Source organism: Chrysochloris asiatica, unplaced genomic scaffold (assembly GCF_000296735.1).
Source record: "Chrysochloris asiatica unplaced genomic scaffold, ChrAsi1.0 scaffold00087, whole genome shotgun sequence".
NCBI lineage: Eukaryota > Metazoa > Chordata > Mammalia > Afrosoricida > Chrysochloridae > Chrysochloris > Chrysochloris asiatica.
This window is the reverse complement of record NW_006408605.1, coordinates 3,032,969-3,049,006: the sequence shown is the minus strand read 5'-3', so window position 1 is coordinate 3,049,006 and position 16,038 is coordinate 3,032,969. Positions and strand designations below refer to the sequence as shown.

Sequence of the window (16,038 nt, the reverse complement as noted above, 5' to 3'; positions counted from 1 at the left end):
TGAAGAATGGATAAACAAACTGTGGTACATACATACAATGCAATACTATGCTACCTTAAAGAACAACAAGGAAGCTGTAAGCTACCACATAACATGGATGAATCTTGAGGACACTATGTTGAATGAAATTAGTCAGTCACAAAAGGAGAAATACTGCATAGGACCACTATTGTAAAAGACTGACAAAACGAACCCATACGAAAAGGGGGGGGGAGGGGTCTTTGCTGGTTACTGGAAGGTGGGGATGGCGTAAGGGTAAGGAGGGGAAGGTGGAGCACAGGGTAGGAAATAGAGACAGGATACTTTCAGTGCTGGGGAGGGGGCAATACACAAGAATGAGGAGGGAATGGAAGAACAAGGCAGATGGAAGAACACTTAGGCAGGTTTGCATGGGCTAAGCGGAACAGAGGTAAATAATGATGTATGCACAACCTTGGAACAACAGGGCTCTGGGATACAAGGATTGAAACATGCTTAGAATGGGGAAAAGGGGGGAATAATGTTAAGATGCTTGACTGTCTTTTGAATCTTGGTTTCCTTTGCATAGCATTATAAAACAGACACTTGAGGGGGAGGGAAAGGAATAGCCAGAAATATCACCATAGAAAGCTTGTAAGTCCGTCTTCTGCCTATAACTGATTGGAATACCTAAAATGGGGCTACAACGTGCCCAGTGAAGGAGGTTTTCTGCAGAGCCTCTGCATTGCATAAGATCATAGGTGGAATCCTGAACCCCATCCAGAATCTTCTGAGGTGAGAAAAATTTCCACTTGAAAGGACAAGCAGACCAGCCTGGAGCAGCTAGAAAAACAGAAGATACTTCTTTAAAGAAAGACTGACCGGTAAAATACAAAACAATAACAGCAGTCCAACTGATTACTACAAGAACAAGCAAGTTGCTCACCCAGGGGACACCAAGGCAAGTAGTTGGGTCCCTCAGGGCAAACCCCCTACCAAAACTAAGAGTCAATGGGAATACACGAGCAGACATGTGCTGTGACTGGTGACCATGTTGGTCACCAATAAGGGGAAGTGAGGGAAATACAGCAATGCAGCTGCAAGCTACGTCCTACCACGTTCAAGAGACTCCTGTGAACCTGGGTTGGCCAGCAGTATGGCAAGACCTGGGGACTCATGGGTCCAGAGTCAGTGACATAGCCACAGAGAACGAGAATGGAGAATGAAGAGTCCAGCTGGTAATAAGAGAGGACATATGCATAAGAACACCCATGCTTGCAGATAATACCCACTTGACTTGGCTTCAGTGACTGGATGATCAGAGCTCAACTAGAAGAAGAAAGAAGGTAAAAAGAAGAGTAATTGGATACAATTTGATGAACCTGACCTACAGCTGTGGATGCAGTAGCTCAAAAGAGGGAACAAATCTTTACAGCAAGCGAGGATCATTCCCAACCCCTCGATACATAGGTAGACAGGGATGGGCAATTTGGACATTGGCTACCCAAAATCTGGGGGGGGTGGGAGGGGTGGGGCTACAAAGGCAATAAGTGACTGGCTTACAAGCTTTCAAGAGAGAGTCTATATCCAGAGGACTTGGAGGAAGGTAGAATCTCCACTGAGTAGTATCCATCTGTCTGGGCGAGATTGATGAAAGGAGATGGGGATAGCACTCATGTGGTACAACAGTGAATAATTACTATCAGGACTGATTATGAGTGTTGGAAATGTAGAAGTAGACATTCTGTAGCAAAAGGAGGGGAGTGGTTGACTTTGCAGTCCAGGTGCGGAGGTCCCTGGGACCATCAAGGGAGAAGAGTGGAGTACGGGACCCTACTCAGAAAAACAGTGATGCCAGAGATGGAGGCAGAGACCATGACTTGGAGAGATGGAGCAGCTGGGGACTGTAGACCCAGAGAAAGAGAGAGAGGGGCTGTGTACTGACAACCAGGGGACAGACTTGCAGGGTGTACCCTTTGTTTGGTTGATGATGCATGGAGGGGATTGTAACCATGGCAACATAATGACACAATAGGATGAATGTAAAGCTAATGTTCTCCCATGTAAACTATCACATAAATCAAAATTTTTTTAAAAAGTACTAATACTGCCTGAAGTGCAAACACATCTGTGTTGAAAGAAGTACAGCCAGAATGCTTCTTAGAAGCAAGGATGGCGAGACTTCGTGTTTCATACTTTAAAAATATTATCAGGAGAGGCCAGTCCCTGGAGTAGGACATCATGCTTGGTAAAGTAGAGGATCAGTGAAAAGTAGGAAGACACACACACACACACCCCGCCCCCAACAAGAAGGACTGGCAGGGTGACAGCAGGAATGAGCTCTAGTGTAACCACAATCCTGGGGGTGGCACAGGACTGGACAGACATTGCTTTGTTCTGTTGTGTATAGGCTTGCCATGAGCTGGAACCAACTTGTTATCACCTAATAACAACAACAACTCATTAACAATCTGTGATATGCAGATGATACAACCTTCTTGCTGAAAGTGAAGAGGACTTAAAATACTGATGAAGAGAAAGATGACAGCCTTCGGTAAAGGTTGTACCTCAACAGAAAGAAAAAATAAAAATCCTCACCACTGGACCAATAAACAACATCCACATAATTGGACAAAAGACTGCAGTTGTCCAAGACTTCATCAACACTTAAGGAAGCAGCAGTCAAGAAATCAAACAATGTATTGTATTAGGCAAACTGCTTCACAAGACTTCTTTAAAGTGTTCAAGAGCAAAGACAACAGTTTGAGGACTAAGGTGAGCCTGACCCAAGTCATGGTGTTTTGTTTTTTTCCAGTTTTTATTGTGAGGTTTACAAGGGAGAACATCAGCTTTAAACTCATCGTATTTCGTTTCATTGCAATGATTACAATCCCCTCCAAGCATCATTAAACAACCCCAAAGGGTACACCCCACAGGCTTGCCTCCCCGACCCCCCAGTCGCCAGCACACAGCCCTTCTCCCTTCCTGAGTCCAGTGTCCCCAGCCACTTCATCTGTCCACGTCATCGTCTCTGTCTCCATCCCTGACATCACGGCCTCTCTGGGTAGGGTCCCCGCTCTCCGTTCTTCTCACTTGATGGTCCCAGGGACCTCCACTCCTGGGCTGCAAAATCAATCACTCTCCTCCTTTTGTCAAAAAACACCTACCTCTATATTTCCTACCCTCACAGTCAGTCCTGATGGCAATTATTCACTATTGAACCACAAGAGTCTTATCCCCACTTCCTTTTGCCAGCAGAAATCATTCAGTGGTGATTCTACCTTCCTCTGCCCCGTCTGAACTAGACTCCCTCTTGAAAGCTTGTTAAGCCAGTAACTTCTTGCCTTTATAGGCCCCCTCCATTTTGGGTAGCCAATGTCTATGTTGCCCATCCCTATCAACCCTGTGTACCGAGGGGGTGGGAGTGATCCACACTGTAAAGATGTGTTCCCTTTTTTGAGCTACTACATTCGTAAGTATAGATAAAGTTCATCAAATTGTGATAGGTTACTCCACCCCCACCCCCTCCTTCTTTCTTCTTCTAGTTGAGTTCTGATTATCCAACCATTGAAGCCAGGTCAAGTGGGTACTTTCTGCAAGGATGGGTGTTCTTGTGCATCTCCCCTCACTTCATATTAGCTGGACTTCACTCTATGCTCTAGACCTCTGTGCCCATGTCACTGCCTCTGGGCCCAGGAGTCCAGTCTCTGGATCTTGCCATACTGCTGGCCATCCAGGTCTCCGCCCGGGTCCACACATCTTCAATGCTGTTTTCTCCCCCTCTTCCCTTATTGGTGACCAACATACATGGTCACCAGCCAGACTAAATGCCTGCTTATGCATTCCCCTTGAGTCTCATGTCTTGGAAGGGGTTTGCTCTGAGGGGTCTCAACCACTTGCTCTGATTGGCTCCCAGGCAAACAGCTAGCTTACTTGTTCTTGTAGCAATGAATCCGACTGCCGTTAGTGTTTCGGATTTTTCCTGCCGGTCTTTCTTTCACGAAGTATCTTCTGTTCTTCTAGTCACTCCAGACTGGTCTACTCATCCTTTCCAGTGGGAATTTCCTACCTCAGTCAGCTATGGATGGGGTTCTGGATTCCACCTATGGTCTTATGCAATGTAAAGGCTGCACAGGAAGCCTCATTCACTGGACAACTTCTAGCCCCCTTTAAGGTATTCCCATCAGTTATAGGCAGGAAACAAACTTACAAGCTTTCTATTGTGATGTTTCTGGCTATTCTTTTCTACCCCCTCTAGTGTCTATTTTATAATGGCAGGCAAGGAGAACCAAGATTCAAAAGACAGCCAAGCATCTTAATATTATTCTCCTCTTTTACCCCTTCAAACTGTGCCTACATTGTTCAAGGGTTGTTCATACATTATTATTTACCTCTGTCGCACTTAGCCCATGCGAACCTACCTAACTGTTCTCCCATCAGCCTTGTTCTTCCATTTCCCTCCCCCTTATTGCCACACATCCCCTGCCCCAACAACCAAGCTATCCTATGTCTAATACTTAACCTGAGCTCTATCTTCCCCTTCCTCCCTTCCCTCCTCTCATCTCATGCATCCTGGTGATCATCAAATATATATATAATTTTTTTCACCATTTTAGTGTGGGTTCTTTTTCTTATTCTTTTACAATAATGGTCCAATGCATTATTTCTCCTTTTGTGACTAATTTCACTCAGCATAATGTCCTCAAGATTCATCCATGTTATGTGGTGGTTTGCAGCTTCCTTGTTGTTCTTCAAGGTAGCATAGTATTCCATTGTGTATATGTACCACAGTTTATCCATTCTTCAACTGATGGGCACTTAGGCTATCTCCATCTTTCTGCTATTGTAAATGGTGCTGCTATGAACACTGGTGTGCATATATCTACTTGTGTTATGGCTCATATTTCTTGTGGGTAAATACCAAGTCGAGGAATTGCTGGATCATAGGTATTTCTATTTCCAACCTTCTGAGGAAGCACCATATTGCTTTCCAGAAAGGTTAGACCATTGTGCAATCCCACCAGCACAATGCAGGAGCATCCCAGTCTCTCCACATCCTCACCAGCATTTATTGTCCTCTAGTTTTTTGATCTTTGCTGTTATTGCTGGTGTGAGATGATATCTCATTGTTGTCTTAATTTGTAACTCTCTAATGGCTAGTGATCGTGAACATTTCTTCATATGTTTGTTGGCTGCCCGGATCTCTTCCTTGGTAAAGTGTCTGTTCATGTCCTGTGACCATTTTTTAATTGGGTTGTCTTTTTCTTGTAGAGGTGTTGTAGTTTCCTATATATTTTAGAAATGAATCCCTTGTCTGATGTGTCGTTGCCAGATCTGTTCCCATTCTGTGGGTTCCCTTTTAACTCTTTTGGTGAACTCTTTTGATACACATAAGTTTTTAATTTTTAGAATGTCTCCATCATTTCCCAATCATCTATTTTGTCTACTTTTCAAAATGTTTGGTAGTCTGTGCATTCCCTGTATTAGAGCCTTCACATTTGTCCCTATGTTTTCATTGATGGCTTTCAGTAATTTTGGGATTCACATTTAGGTCTTTAATCCTGAGTTGGTTTTTGTATAGAGCGTGAGGGAAAGGTCTTGTTTCAATCTTTTGCATATCGCTATCCAGTTCTGTCAGCACCATCTGTTAAAGAGACTATCTCCTCACCACGTAACATACCTAGGCACTTTGTCAAAAATCAGTTCAAGCCATGGTACTTTTAATAACCTCATATGCATGTGAAAGTTGGACAGCAAATAAGGAAGACTGTAGAAGAATTGATGCATTTGAGTTATGGTGTTGGAGGAGAATACTGAACGTGCCATGGGATGTCAAAACAACAGGTCTGTGTTGGGAAAAATACAGTCAGAGTACTCCTTAGAGGTCAGGATGGCCAAGCTTCATCTCTCATACTTCACACACATTGTCAGGAGGGACCAGACCCTGGAAAAGGACATCATGTTTGGTAAGATGGAGGGTTGAAGAAAAAGAGGACGACTCCAACAAGATGGACTGGCACAGTGGCAGCAGCAATGGGCTCAAGTGTAGCAACCATTGTGAGGTGGGTGAAAGACCAGGCAGTGTTTTCTTCTGCTATGCACAGGATTGCTATGAGTCAGTACTGCCTCAACAGCACTTAATAACAACAATACTTACAAAGAGCAATCCAAAAAACAAATTTAAAAACCATTATCTCACTCCTGTTAGCACAGCAATATGAGAAAAAAAGCAATTAAAAAAAAGAAACACAGACACTGGCAAGGTTGTGAAGAAATTCAACAAAATTTCCTCCATTGCTAATGACAATGTAAAATGGTACAAGTACTGTGGAAGACAGTTTGGCAAATCCCCAAAAAGTCGAGTACAAAACTATCCTATTATCTAGTAATTCCAATCCTAGGTAAATACTCAAAAATAAAGTCAGAAACCCAAACAAAAGGCTCTAAAAGCCAATATTAATTGCAGTCACATTTCATAATAGTCAAAAGATGAAATGTGCATCAGCAAATGAATGGATAAATAAAATGTGGGTTGTGTTTGGGGTACAATGGATGATTGCAGGTTTTAAGAGACATGAAGTGCATGCCACAACACAGATCAAGCTGGAAAATAAAATGCTGAGCGAATTCACTCAGTCCCACAAGGAATATAAGATCTCACTTACATAAAATAAATTCACAGAAACCATATTATTCATGATTACCCAGGTTGGGTAAGGGAGAGTTACATTTGGGGTATATGAAATTTACATTAATGATGGTATACATACTTGGAAAAGTACAGTATGATGGTGACACAATATAAAAAAAAGTAGCTAATTTCATGGAAGTTTGTTGCATTAGTATGCATATTTTCATCACAATAAAATAAACAAAAAATTGATTCCATTGATTTAGGAATAAATTTAAGAAGAAGTCTAATACTTATAAATTGAAAACTGTTTTTAAGCTCCATCGAGTTGGTCTGACTCATAGTGACCCTCCTGTATAGGATTTCTGAGGAACAGCTGGTGAGCTTGAACAGCCAACCTTGCAGTTCAAACCAACCTCGCAGTCCAGTGCATTAACATGCAGTGACACATCAGGACTCCAAATAAAACTAAGATCTAAATACACAGAGAGGCATTTGACGCCCATCCACTGAAAAAGTCAGTATTATCTCCTCAAAATGTTGTACACATGCATTGTTGTTGTTGTTATGTACTGTGGAGTCAGTTCCAACTCATAGCAACCCTATACAGTTTTTCCGAGGCTGTAAATCTTTACAGGAGCAGAAAGCCTCATCTTTCTCCTGTGGAACAGCTGGTAGTTTCGAATTGCTGATCTTGAGCTCACAGCCGATTTGTAACCACTACGCTACCAGAGCTCTTCAGATATGTGTAGTACCTTGAATTTACTAGATACAGCTTTTTATACAAAATCTTAATTCCCACCAAATGACTGGGTTATTGCTGAGTGCCATCGAGTTGGTTCTGACTCATAGCAATCCTACATAGGGTTTTCAAGGAGCCGCTGGTGAGCTTGAACCACTAACCTTGCAGTTCAAACCGACCTTGCAGTCCAGCGCATTAACCCACAGTGTCACAACAGGATTGGGTGGGACTATGTAAACAGTGTACAGGACTCCAACACCAGGGTTGGTGTCCCACTAAGTTTAAGAGGAGGCAATTCAGAGTAGAAACAGATGATTCCAGGACCATCATGAAAGAAGAGCCATGAGTACAATGTGATCCCTATGTGGACAAGCGAAGCAGCATGGTAAAGTGCAGAGGGGGTGGCAGTGGACAGACAGAGCTTCTGCAGGCTTCCTGACTCATGGGTTGAGTAAAGCTGAGTACCTAAATGCATGAGGCTGGCTTGCAGACTGTGCCCTTTGAGCATTTACAGACTGGCTAAAGGAGCTTTGTAACACTTACCCAAGCAGGGCAGAAGCTGAGGGGGCCAACATGGCTGAGAGATCAAAGACAAGAGTGAAGCATTCGAACAGTACAGCAAAGAAGAGTTGTTCTTGACTGGAGAACTGCTGTAGCTTGACCCTGTTCACTTCCCCCAATAGACCCCATAATTGTGAATACTGTCTATTAACTTCTATGTGGCCAATGCAATGGATTATCAATCCTAGATAAGATGCAGAGTGCTGTGGGAGCTGGTGTCAGAATAGGGAAAAGAATGTTGTAGGGTAAAGGTATATCTGACTTTAGTTTCATAGGAAAAGGCCTTCTGCTAGTTTGGTTAAGCCAGAGGAAGCCAGGTATGGTTTTCACACAATTTTTGCAAAACGCAATGTAATCTCCATCAAAATCCAAACAGGGTTTTTGTTTTACTTTTTTGCAAAAACTAAGAAGCTAATGGTAAGATTACATGAAAATGCAAAGGATACAGAATAAGCAAACAGTTTTGAAAAAAATAAAAGTTTGAGGACTAACACTTTTTCCATTTTCACAACTGTCTAAAAAGTTTTAGTAATCAAGAGTATAATAATATAAGAACAGATATAAAGATTAGTGGAACAAACTCGGTACTCCTAAAACAAAGCCCTATATTTATGGTCAACTGTTTTCTGACAAGGTTGTCAAGGCAATTCAATAAAATTATACACTTTTCAACAAATGGTGGAATCAACTGGATATATACATACAAAAATAGTACACCCTTATACATATAATAAAATTAACTCAAAATGTTACAAACCAAAAGATATGAGCTTAAGCTAAAGAACTTCTAGAAAATAACACATTTTCATGACCTTGGGTGAAAAAGACAAATTAGACTTCACCAACATAAACTTTGTATTTCAAAGTTCACACAGAGACAATGAAATGATAAACCATAGCATGAGAGAAAAGATTTACAAATCATGGTGGCACAACCAGTTGTACTTGACTTGTTGTTGTTGTTGTTAAGTGCTGTGGAGCCGGTTCCGACCCATAGCGACCCTGTACAGGGTTTCCGAGGCTGTAAATCTTTACGGGAGCAGAACGCCTCATCTTTCTCCTGCGGAGCCGCTAGTAATTTCGAACTGCTGGCCTTAAGGTTCGCAGCCCAATTCGTAACCACTACACTACCAAACTAAAAATGAGTCTTGATGACACATGAAAGGTTAAGCACTTGGCTTCTAACAGCACACAGGTAGTTCCAACCACAGCTTTGAGCCGCTTCAAACTGGTTCAGTCATGTTGGTGTTGTTGTTAAGTGCCATCGAGTCGACACCAACTCATAACGCCCCTATGCACAGCAGACCAAAACGCTGCCCAATCCTGGGCCAACCTCGCTTGAGTCCATCAACGCCACCACCTGGCCAATCCATCTCATTGGGGGTCTTCCTCGTTTTCTCTGACCCTCCACTTTACCAAACATGATATCCTTCTTCAGCGACTGGTGCCTCCTGACAATATGTCCAAAGTATGAGAGACAAAGTTTAGCCAAGAATCTAAAACTAAGGAGCACTCTGGCTACACTTCTTCCAAAATGGATCTATTGGTTCTTTTGGCAGCCCATGGCACTTTAAACATTCTCCTCCAACACCATAACACAACGGCATCAAGTCTTCCATGGTCTTCCTTATTCACAGTCCAGCTTTCACATGTATATGAGGTTATTGAAAATACCATGGTTGGGACAGGCGCACCTTAGTCCTCAAGCTGACGTCTTTGCTATTCAACACTTTAAAAAGTTCTTGTGTAGCAGATTTGCCTAATGCAATACATCGTTTGATTTCTTGACTGCTGCTTCCATGAGTGTTGATAGTTTATCAAAGACTGACATCCTTGACAACATCGATCTTTTCTCCATTGGTAAGAATGTTGTTTATTGGTCCAGTGGTGAGGATTTTTGTTTTCTTACATTGAGACGTAATCCATACTGAAGGCTGTGCTCTTTGATCTTCATCAGTAAATGTTTTACTTTCACTTTACTTTCTTCACTTTTACTTTTTCTGCGCTTTACTTTTACTTTTTCTTCACTTTCAGCAAGCAAGGTTGTATCATCTGCATTTCGCAGGTTGTTAATGAGTCTTCCTGCAATCCCGATGCCACGTTTTACTTCATAGAACCCAGCTTCTTGGATTATTTGTTCAGCATACAGGTTGAATAAGTATGCTGAAAGAACACAACCTTGTTGCACACCTTACTTAATTTTAAACCATTCAGTTTTCCCATGTGCTGTTCAAACAACTGCTTCTTAGTCCATGTACAGATTCCTCATGAGCACAATTTAGTGTTCCGGAATACTCATACTTCACAATGTTGTCCATAGCTTGTCATGATCCACACAACTGAAAGCATTTGCATAGTCAATAAAGCACAGGTAAACATCTTTCTGATATTCTCTGCTTTTAGCCAAGATCCATCAGACGTCAGCAATGATATCCTTCATTCCACGGACTCTTCTGAACAGGAAGTTCTCTGTCAATGTATGCTTCCAGCCATTTCTGTATTACCTTTAGTAAAATTTTACTCGCATGGGACATCAATGAGATTGTCTGATGATTTTCACATTCCATTGGGTCATCTTTCTTTAGAATGGGTACAAATATGGATCTCTTCCAATCAGTCGGCCAGATAGTTGTCTTCCAAATTTCTTGGCAGAGATGAGTAAGTGCCTCCTGTGCTGCCACACTTTCTTGAAAGATTTCAATTCCTGGTGCCTTGTTCTTTGCCAATTCCTTCAGTGCACCATGGACTTCTTCCTTCAGTATCACTGGCCCTTGATCATATGCTACCTCTTGAAATGGTTGAACATCAACCATTTCCTTTTGGTACTGTGACTCTGTGTATTCCTTCCATCTTCTCTTGATGGTTTCTGCATGATTCAATAATCTGCCCAGAGAATCTTTCAATAACGAAAGTCGAGGCTTGAGTTTTTTCTTCAGTTCCCCCAGCTTAAGAAATGCTGAGCGTGTTCTTCCTTTCTGGTTTTCTGATTCCAGATCTTTGCATATTTTGTTGTAATATTTGGCTTTAGCTTCTCGAGCTGAGCTTTGAAATTTTATGTTCAGCTCTTGCACCTCATCAATAATTCCATTTGCTTTAGCATATCTACATTGGAGAGCAATAGCTAAGGAAAATAAGAGCACGTACAGGTTGCATAGCAACCAAATCTCTTCTGCACAGGATTTTGACCTGCATAGGAAACAGGCTGTGGTTCCCACTCAAAGGAGTGGTCATGACACATATTCAAGGTAACATGGTCAGCTGCTATCTTCATGCCACTGTTTGTTTCCTAAACAGGTCAAGATTCATCATGCAAGACATTTGGCTGCTATGCAATGTCTGCACTAGCCTTATCAGCCATGACTGAATTTCTATGAAGTAATTCAAAGCTCTGTTTTGAATCCACCAGCAACTTTAAAGAAGAAAAGATGTGGTGACTGGCTCCTGTAAAGATAACAGTCTAGGGGCAGTTCTACTCTGACCTATAGTATCACTATGAGTCAGAATAAACTCACTGGTACACAACAACAATGAGCCTAAAGGATGGAGGTTCAAACTCACCTGGCTACACTGTGGAAGAAAGGTTTGGTGATTTGTTTACGTAGAGATTACAGTCAAGAAAACCCTATGGAGCAGTTCTACCCGGTAACATATAGGTCAGTAATTTGATGGCAATAGATTTCTCCATAATATATAAAAAGAACTCTTAATACTAATAAGAATATAAAAATCCAGATGTAAAAATTGTTTAACGGGTGTATGTTCTGCCATGCATAGTATCAAAAAGAAAAATAAACTATTAAAAAAAATGCAAAGGTTTAAATAGACATTTCCCCAAAGAAGATATATGCAAGTTTAATTGGCACATAAAAAGATGCTCAACACTCACTGCTGTTAACTGCAGTGGAGTCCGTTCTGACTTATAGCAACCCTATACAGAGTTTCCTAGGAGTGTAGGTTTGAACCACCAACCTTGCGGTTAGTAGACTGGTACTTATCCTATAGCACAACAGGACATTATTCGTTCGAGAAATATAAATCAAAACCACAATGGCACAGGAGTTTGCAGCCAATAAAATGGTCATAATAAATGACAGACAATAACAAGTGTTAGGAGGATGTGGAGAAACTGGAACCCACAGTCATTTCTGACAAGAATGTAAAATGCTGCAGCCACTGTGGAAAACAGTTGGTAATTTTTCTTAAAACATAAACTCATGAATATGACTCTGCAGTTCCACTCTGCAGTTCCACTCATAGCTATCTATGCAAGACTTCCACACAAGACCTGTACACAAGTGTTTGTAACAGCATTATTCAATATAGTCAAACATTAGAAAGTTCATATTCACATCAACTGGTGAAAATGTTAAGTAACAACATACATTGTGTTATTCAGCAACAAAAAGGAACTACTGACACATACCATAAGCATGAACCTTGCGAAGATTATGCTAAGTAAAAGTCATCTGCAGAAGAGTACGCAGCATAAGATTCTATTTATATGAACTATTCAGAAAAGACAACGCTATAAATAATTGTGATAGTGCAAACCTTTATATAAATTTACTAAAAATAATCATAACTGTACACTTAAAATGGAAATTTTATGTATTTCAAAAACGCCATTTAAAAAAAGTAGTAAAGAAGTTTGAGAGAAGAAGAATAACAACACACTAAATGTGATGAGTACTTTACCTCTGCTGGATATACTGGGCATAGTCTGAGGAATCATAGTATTGCTTACATCCATAGGCTGGGAATTCTCTTGACCCATTTGATCATCAGGTGGCATATAGGCAGGAGGAGGAGTATCAGCTATAAGGAAGAAAATGAAACAAGTTGGAGTCCCAAAAAGATAGTAAAATTTCCATTCTGCTCATAGTTATGACTCTAAAAACATTTAAAAAGTAATAAGATTATCAGCAGGGCTCATTACTGAACATTAATCACACACATAAAAATGTAGGATAAGATACTAGGTAAACGAGGTAAAAAAAAACATAGAATATTTACTAAAAACTTACTACAAGCCAACATTTATTTAACTGTGCTAAGATCAGAGCTAAAAGTAGAAGTCAAGGTTAAGAATTTTGCCCTTATTTGTTTAGAATCTTATGCTTGAAGAAACAGGTAATTCTGCTAATCCAATTGAAGGGCACAGATAATTCTTGTTGGATATATATTTACAGGGACACTTAAATAATCAACATAATCAAGCAATGTATATTGTTATTTAAAACTGGAAAAAAAAAACCATGGTTCTTTATGTTTAAAATCAATGCTAATAGCACTTGTGCAATTCTTTCAGAGTTGTGTATTTATTACAGCAATTCTCTTAGAAACCACATTAATCAAAAAAACTTTGAGTTCAAACACTTGTTGAAAATTTTTACAAAAGCCACACTATAGACCTTTGTTTCAGTAACTACAATACACTGAATATAGTTTGTCTGTCATTCCAAAGTGTAAGCAGGATGTGTTTTGAGACCGGATCATAATCTTCACTGAATCTAGAACCAACTATAAAATCCGTTTGTGTAAGTGAAATAGTTGCCATTTAATTCCCCTTAAAAAGGGTGAAAAAAAACACAATTACATCAATAAATATGTTGCTGCAGTGGAGAAACCACAAAGACAATATGTATGACTGTGTCTGACCATACGTGTTCAGTATTTGATAGATTGCATAATGATGTGTCTATACACAATACATCACTAACAATATTGAGAAACTTTGTGAAATCTACTTATTAACTTAACCTTCCAGAAAACCAATTCACTAATTCATCTAATTAAAGATAACAAAGGATCATTTTAAACTTTCAAAGTCTAAACTGACTTGAAAAGCAATGTAATAAAGTTGAAAGAGCAGAGACTTTAGAGTCAAACAAACGTGGGACTGAACTCGTAAATTAGCTGTGAGACTTTAGGGAAAGTACTTCATACTCTCAGGGTATCAATTTGTTTTTCCATCTGTAAAACAAGAACTCTATCTTCTCACATAGTTGTCCTGAGTACTGTTTTTCATGCAATAATAGCTTTCATCACAGTATCAGTTACACAACAAACACTCAACAGATGACAGAATTATTGTTGTAGTCTGCCACAGAGTCAATTCCGATGTGCAGATTAAAACTTCTTAACGGGGCTTCAAGATTGTGATTTTTGGCAAGCAGACTGACAGGCTTATTTTCCAAGATGTCTACGGAGTGAATTCAAACCACTAACCATCCACCTAGTGGTCGCCAGCTTAACTATTTGTGCGACCTAGTATTTTAAATTATATAAAAACATTTAAGTTTTAAGTGAAATATGGCTAGTACCATTTTTAAAACATTAGCACAAGCAAATGGTATTTAGCAAAATAAAATCTACACTAACAAAAACAGTGGTAGAAATGGTTCTTTGCATAGAACACTTCACTAGAGAACCTGCAGTAAGGATGACTGTTAAATCTCAATGATAATTTTTTTGTGTGTGCCATAAAATAAAACTCTTACCTGGGAGCTGAAATGGACTTCCTGGTCCAGAACTTGCAGGGGAGTTGGGATATGTGCTGCTCGCAGGGGAAGGAGGGTAAGGGCTGTTTGGTGATAATGGAAATGGAGTGTTGTTGGGCTGATGGAAAGAATCTGGAAACGTGGCATTTTGTGGCATGTGCGGTTCATTGTGGCTCAGATTCCTAAACTGAACCAGAAGGCTATGTTGTGGATTGAATTCATTATGACGCGGCACTAATACTGGAGGTAAGACTGAAAGACAAAAATTAAAAAGTCAGCTGTCAGGAATGACTCAAGCAAATATCCAATACACATTAACATGGTAGTGGAGAGAATGAAGTAGAAAGGAACCAGATTAAGACTGTTCATCAATCAAATAAAACAACTTACTTTTTATCAGGGCTGCTTCTGTAAAGTACTGATTTAAGTAATAACTAAATCAAAACTCTGAGCTATTCACAACAGCCAAAAGGTAGAAATAAACCCAGAATCCATCAAGAGATGAGTGACAACCGATAAGGGAAAGAAGTATGATACAAAAGGACAAATATTATATGCAATATATAGAATAGGGGAGTACATAGAGACAAAAATTAATCTGTGCTTACCAGAGATTAAGGAGAGAGTAAGGGAGTGATTGCTTAAAGGGAACTGAGTTTCTGTTTGAAGTAATGATAACTTTTGGAAACAGTGATGATGGCTGCACAGTATGGTGAATGGAATTAATATCAATGAATTGCATATTTTAAAATACTTAAAATGGCAATATTTTTGCTACATGTTTTACCACAAAAAAATTTAAGATACTTAGGAAGACAGAAAACCCTGAAAAAATACAGCTCCTGTTTTGAGAGATAAGGCACATTATAAAATTAACCATACAGAGAACATTTAATGTCATGAGAACTCAACAGAGGTGCGTATTTGCAGCCAACAGGGAAATCAAAATAAGTACAACAGAAAAGAAAACATCTGACTGAACCTTAAAGAACTGGGGGATTTCAAAGACGAGTGGAAAGTATGGGTAGGAATAAGAGGAGACTGGGAGTCCTATGGGAAGAGGAGATAAGAGGACCGTCAGTCCTCCTATGCACTGGAGGAGGAGGGAATCTGAGGTCAGTTATGTGGATACCCGGAAAGACTCTGGATTTCCAATTTTGAACATTTTCTTTTTTAGTTTGAGACATCTCATGTTTTATGTTCTTCCATAAGGTTTTCACAACTGAAAACAGTAATGTAATATAAGCAAGCAAGAAGTCTTCCACTTAAAATAGGTGTTCTAAAATTTACCATAATGAAAATATATACAACAGAGCCTATGTCATTTAGAGTTATATGTTAAAAGAGATAAACTTTTATCTTATTCAAGCTTCTACTTTCCCTAAAGAACCAAGTGATCAATACATTCAAATATCTAATTACCTTTCCCTATAAGATGGAACCCTGTACAGGGTCGCTATGGGTCGGAACCGACTCGACGGCACTTAACAACAACAACAACAACATAAGATGGAAAAAGCCTGATTCTTTAAACTATTAATCTATTGCACCTGATCATCTTTCAAAATCTTCTATATTTGTCAATGTAGTTTCACTTCCCAAAATCCCACTTTGACTCTGACATCATTCAGCAGTAACAAAATTAG

At 39.9% G+C, this 16,038-nt stretch overlaps 1 protein-coding gene across 4 annotated transcripts in view; it reads right to left on the bottom strand.

The window, feature by feature from the left end:
• The window catches only part of SMAD5 (SMAD family member 5), a 60,211-nt gene that overhangs the window by 34,412 nt on the left and 9,761 nt on the right, over positions 1-16,038 (bottom strand). Inside the window, exons 2-4 of one of the 4 annotated variants that reach the window (XM_006866097.1) lie at positions 14,393-14,644; positions 12,603-12,707; positions 3,481-3,486 (exon numbers count right to left, since the gene is read on the bottom strand). The exons of 1 other annotated variant lie outside the window; for it this stretch is intronic. In XM_006866097.1, the coding sequence (XP_006866159.1) occupies positions 3,481-3,486; positions 12,603-12,707; positions 14,393-14,644 (363 nt within the window). Of the gene's footprint in view, positions 1-3,480; positions 3,487-12,587; positions 12,708-14,392; positions 14,645-16,038 lie in introns of all 4 variants that reach the window. 2 more of the 4 variants (XM_006866096.1, XM_006866098.1) reach the window with 2 other exon arrangements.